This window comes from Cyprinodon variegatus, unplaced genomic scaffold, assembly GCF_000732505.1.
Source record: "Cyprinodon variegatus isolate N-32 unplaced genomic scaffold, C_variegatus-1.0 Scaffold421, whole genome shotgun sequence".
NCBI classification, from domain to species: Eukaryota; Metazoa; Chordata; class Actinopteri; order Cyprinodontiformes; family Cyprinodontidae; genus Cyprinodon; species Cyprinodon variegatus.
Window position 1 is genome coordinate 501,922 of NW_015150874.1, and position 6,000 is coordinate 507,921.

General features: G+C 38.7%; 1 protein-coding gene across 3 annotated transcripts in view; it reads left to right on the forward strand.

Annotated features, from left to right (window-relative positions):
• The window catches only part of LOC107093366 (electrogenic sodium bicarbonate cotransporter 1-like), a 46,063-nt gene that overhangs the window by 25,781 nt on the left and 14,282 nt on the right, over positions 1-6,000 (forward strand). For all 3 annotated transcript variants that reach the window (XM_015388380.1, XM_015388381.1, XM_015388382.1), the window contains 6 exons: positions 157-314; positions 405-492; positions 1,960-2,114; positions 3,535-3,657; positions 4,107-4,281; positions 5,204-5,337. In XM_015388380.1, the coding sequence (XP_015243866.1) occupies positions 157-314; positions 405-492; positions 1,960-2,114; positions 3,535-3,657; positions 4,107-4,281; positions 5,204-5,337 (833 nt within the window). The remainder of the gene's footprint in view (positions 1-156; positions 315-404; positions 493-1,959; positions 2,115-3,534; positions 3,658-4,106; positions 4,282-5,203; positions 5,338-6,000) is intronic.

Genomic DNA, 6,000 nt, shown 5'->3' on the forward strand with positions numbered 1-6,000 from the left:
TTCAAGTTATGTACTAGAAAGGAAATGTTCTGAAAGCTGTACAAAATGAAGTTTGGCTTTGTATACATTGCATATACAAAATGACAAAAGTTGTCTAAGTCTGTTGATGTTAACAAGGTCTCCTTTATTTCTTCTCCACCTGAAATGGTTCCACAGCTGAAGAATAAGTTCATGAAAAAGCTGCCCCGCGATGCTGAGGCATCCAATGTGCTGGTTGGAGAGGTGGACTTCCTGGAAAACCCTTTTGTTGCTTTTGTTCGCCTGCAGCAGGCCGTTATGCTGGGAGCTCTGACTGAAGTCCCTGTGCCCACAAGGTTAATTCCTCCTCCTTTTATTCACTGATGCTGCATAGAATCTTTAAAAATAATAAAAAAGACTTATCAATATCTTGGTGTTGTGCCTAGGTTTATGTTTGTACTGCTGGGACCTAAAGGAAAGTCCAAGTCTTATCGGGAGATCGGAAGAGCCATTGCTACCCTGATGTCTGATGAGGTATGTTGTTATGGCGACAAGAGTATAAATATTTAAATATGCATTTATTTTTTTGTTTATTTAACAAAAAAACCTTAAAGAAAATAGGCACCTGTAAGCCCTGTAAGGCCACATTTATTAAATGTTCTTTGGACCTAATTGTTTTTGTCGCCCAGTACCTGTCAAAATAAGAACAAGAAGGGTCTGGATTCGATTCTCTGTCTTTCTGCATGGAGTTTGCATGTTCTCCCTGAGCATGCCAGGGTTCTCTCCGGGTACCCCAGCCTTCTCCCACAGGTCAAAAACACGACTGTTAGGTTAATTGGCTTGTCTAAATTCTCCTTAGGTGTGAGTGTATGCGTGAATGGTTGTCTCTGTGTTGCCCTGTGATAGACTTGCGAAATGTCCAGGGTGTACCCCGCGTCTTGCACATTGACGGCTGGAGATAAGCACCAGCACCCCTCGCAATCTCAGCAGGGATGAAGCGTGCCAGAAAATGGATGATGGATAGACATTTACCCAAACGGAGTCCAAGTCCAGTAAAGATGATGAAAAAAACTAAAGTATTTATTAAAACAACAACATTCACCTGATCTCCATTAGTATGAACAGAAATTAACTAGTAACATTCAGCATGCTGCAGTATCGTACAGAGCTTTTTGCTGCTATGCTAGGCTAACCATGCCCATTTAATTTGATAATTTGCGGGGGGACCACAGCAGCCAATAAAGTCTCTCTATCACTGTAAACCCAATAAAAAGCACTTGTGTAGTTTAGGAAACGCCAAAGTTTTTGGCTCAATAAAATACTATGAGAATGAATCAGGCCTGCACACCAAGGGGGATATGAATATAATTTTTTTAATTTTCATCAGAAGTCGTTTTTTCTCCAACTGGAACAGCTGTTATGCAGCCGCTGACGGTAAACTAATAGGTAGCGGGTTGAGTACCTGCTATATAGGACAGTGTGTGTTTTTTTTCATCTGTTACTGTGTTGTCAGGAAGGTTGGCCCTTAACACTGTTCAGACCTGCTCCACATTTTCCCACCAACATCAGTCACATCCTCTCTGTTGATAAACCAGGTTAGGAAGTGTTTTCACTGGATTTCCTCGAGTTAAACTTTACCCCTCTCAGCCGTCCCATAACAGTCCTGTTATCAGATGTTTTTTTGACTCATTGCCCCATGTGTTTATCTGCTGTATTCTCAGTACTGGCATAAACACATATTGGCTAATAATGTTTGCTCGTTGTGGGAAACATTTAAAAGTGTCTGTGTTGCTTAGTTTTTTTTTTTAAGTGCCAGATATTAAAGTCAGTGACTGGCTGTACTCTCTGTTCCAGTAAACAAAGCGATTGGGAAATATTTTCCACTCAGGCGTTGGAGTTACACATTTTCTTGCCTTCTGTTTCCAGACTCTGAATGATTAAAGCACATGTTGTTATGTTAATTTCTAATGTGGTAATTGGTTGGCTTTATTTATCTTCAAGGTGTTTCATGACATCGCCTATAAAGCAAAGGACAGGAAGGACCTGCTGGCTGGGATCGATGAGTTCCTGGATGAGGTGATCGTCCTGCCCCCTGGCGAGTGGGACCCCGACATCAGAATAGAGCCGCCCAAGTCTCTTCCCTCCTCAGACAAAAGGTCTGATCTGATCCATATTAATGAGCCAGCAGTTCAGAAATTCATATAATTTATTCATCATGTGCCACCTAAACATTTCCTCTCATTAAACTACCTTTCTTTTTTTTTTTTTCTTTTTTTTTTGGATTACCTCACTTTTTGTATTCTAAGATTTTACTCCACTGAATGGAAATATTTTGATGACGTCTTTAGGGATTAAAGTAAACAAACTGACTCAGCTGTTTCTGATCAAATCAAACAAACCCAAATAAGACCATGTGGGCATGTAACCTTTTCAAAGAAGAAGAAAAGAATTTATTTATAATATAAAATGGTCTATCAGGCCTATTTACCCCATGACTCATAATTCACACTTAATATGTCCATTTATTTTTTTATGTTTTTATATCATCCACTACATTTATAACCACCCATAAATTTTATAATGTCTTAAAGTCAATTAATCTATTGTTAGAGTTGCATAATTGCACACAATATAATGTAGAATATAATTTATACCCAATACCACTTAAAAAATCCAACCTTGTAATTGAAGGTAGTGCAGGAGGGATGGATGCCATATTAATAAATAACATACACTAATGAGTAATAAAAACACGGTCTCCTAAATCATTAACACGTTTGCTGTTAATTTTTTGTAAAATCCCCTTTTCTGGTAGGACAGCGGCATGCACAGAGATCAATCTTTGACCTCTTTGTTGAACAACACCCGTAGGTTGTCCTGTTTCTGCAAGTTTTCTATAAGATTTAGATTATGGGGTAAAAAAGGAGGTTGAATTTGGGTCTTTCAGCCCATTTCTGTGTTGATTTGGCCATCTGCTTTGGTTTATTGTCCTGCTGAAAAAGACAGTGATGACTTAGTTTTTACAAAGGCGGTTAAATTAAATCATGCAGATAGATTGGTTAAAAGTTTAATCTCTAAGGAAAATCAGCTGATATCATGGAGGAGGATTCAGTCCTCCTGGAGGAACCTATGGCAACGGGTTTAGGGAGCCAGATTTTGTATTTTTCTCACTGCTATTGTGGAAAACCAGAAGGACAACAATAATTGCAGATTCTCTAGCATGCTCACCAGAGAGCATGTGGTGTTTTTATCATTGGCTTTACACAGTGGAATGTTTTGCTTTATTATATGTTATTGTTCTTTGACCAAACCACAGAATTCATATAATCCAGGATTATAATATTTCACATTTTTCCACTTTTCAAATAAAGCTTACCTTAAATTCAACTTGATTCTAAAAAAAAAAATTTTATCTGAGACCCCATCATTACAAAAAGTATATATATTTTTTAACCCTGCCTCTACCTTGATGACCAATTAACATCTATTGCATTGGTCATTTTGTATTGTTGTAAGGGTTCTCTTCATGCTCTGCTGAACTGAAGACAATGTGTGTTTTATTTTTTACTTTTAAAGGAAGAATATGTATGCTGGAGGAGAGGCACCTCAGATGAATGGCGACACACCCCACGATTCAGGACATGGAGGTGGAGGAGGAGGAGGACACCAAGTCGGAGAGGAGCTCCAGTGCACAAGAAAGTAATTTGAATTTCTTACTACATTGGGAAATAATTACAGGTAAAAGAGGAACTAATGTAAAAAAAAAAAAAAAAAAAAGACCATGTTTAGTGACCAGTTCAAGAGTTTTTTTTTTTTTTTTACATAGTAACACATAATCAGTATTTTGATAATCCTTATGGCCTTACTGTAAGGTGAGATGTGGGATATCAAATGAAAGCGTTATAGCTTTTGTTTTCCTGATGACAATAAGAACAAATTCCACAAGGAACTAAAGAACAATTGATGCATTTCACAGCTGAATAACCTTATTGTATGTCTTTTGTTCAGAGCATTCCTTTCTTGCATAACTGTAACAGAAATGTCTTTAAACAGATCTTTAAAGCTCTATGTGTGCCTCAAATATCACCACCATGTTTAAAGTGAGCTGTGATGTGAAATTAACTAATTTAAGCGACTTTGTCTTTCAGGTTCTGCGGGGGTCTTGTCCTCGATGTGAAAAGAAAGCTGCCGTTTTTTGGCAGTGATTTCTACGATGCACTCAACATTCAGTCTCTGTCTGCCATCCTGTTCATCTATTTGGGGACAGTCACCAACGCAATTACTTTTGGAGGCTTGCTTGGGGATGCTACAGAAAACATGCAGGTAAGTTTGCTGATTCAAATGCCATCCTTTGTTTATCGTGGCATTTAAGGGAAGGTTGTTACCGGGAAAGATAACAGCATGGATGACATGTATGTACAAGAGCCGCTGGATCTGCCTCACTGAAGATTTGTAATCTGTTTACTTCAAATGATTTAAATATCCAAGTTTTGTTAAGTCAGTTGACACCAAGATGGCTTCGACTTTTAGCTGAGCTCATCATTCCGTCATCACTCCTCGAGTTAAACCAATTTTGTCTCTTCAGCTGATAAGCCATGCTAATTTCAGGCTTAGAAGGTCGTAGCAAATCCATTTGCTGAACCAAGGCCTGATTCCTCACAGGAATTTTTAACTGAAAAGCAGCAAACAGTGTTTGCATCCATCGTTTGGGTGCACCTGCAGGTGACGGTCTGTCCAGCAGAAGCTGTGCTGTGACGGACGCCTGCAAAGCATCGGCCTCATGCAGGGATTTGCCAGAGCTGTAAATAACCACAGATCCAGATTACTCAGCCTTCGTAGCCTCAGCGTGGGTGTTAAAGGAATCACCCCCCACCAAGCCTTTCCCCTTTAAACCTGTTCTATGTCAGTGTTCCTCAATCCTGTTTTTCCAATCTCTGCAGAGCAGAGGGAATCCCTGTCCTTGGATAACCTTTCTTAGTCATTGTTTATAATAAAATATCTTTTGCAAGTTTTTTTTAACACTGGGTTGTAAATCTATAGATAACAAATTGGAAAAAGCTAAATGTGATTTGCATAAATAGGATTTTAGCCTTTATTAATAATGGTAAAACTGTATATTAATTTTAATTAAATGTATTTTGGATACATTTATATTGAAGATGATTAACATGCTCACTAAATGAATGTTTTACTTCAAATTCTTTCATATAAAAGTCTGCAGTGATGGTTCTGTCGTGTGCTTCAGGGAGTGTTGGAAAGTTTCCTGGGCACGGCGCTGACGGGAGCCGTGTTCTGTCTGCTAGCTGGTCAGCCCCTGACCATCCTCAGTAGCACAGGCCCGGTGCTTGTGTTTGAAAGACTTCTGTTCACCTTTAGCAAGTGAGTATCTACAAATGATAACTGGAAAACAGACATAAAAGCAAGAGGCAAATTAGTCTGATAATTAGGATCAGCAGATTGCAGTTTTAGTTTTTTTTTTTTTTTTTTTTTATTGAGTAAAAGTGTGAAGCATGAAAATACGACCTTCAACATTCACAGGCTGCTTTCATTTACAGTTGTAACCTGCTGCACTTAGTACTTGCAGATTGCTCACAGAACAGTTTTGCTCTCAGCTTCCTGTTCTGGTTTTACTGATTTCTTTGATCGAGTTGAACAAATGGCCAAATGAGGGTCATACTGTAAATACAGAATCATTTAACAATCAAAACAGGCTTTCTAGTGCTGAGTCCTCTCTTCTAGTGCTTTTCTGACTCCCTAGGCTCATCTTCTAGCATTACCAAACACTATGCCTGCTCTGTTCCATTATTAATAATTTACTCTCATTTAATTTTACACAGTGAGTGAAGAACGATGGGGTTTCTGTGCCCTTTAAACGGCTGTGGTGTCGGTAACGCCTTTAGTATATTGTACCACAGATACTATCATGTTATAAAAGGTCTTGTTGCTCATCATTCCCTAGGAGTTACAGTTACCTTGATAGCCTTAGAGCTGTCATTGGACAGTATGAACGGTTACATAAATGCCCATCATGCCGAATGTCAT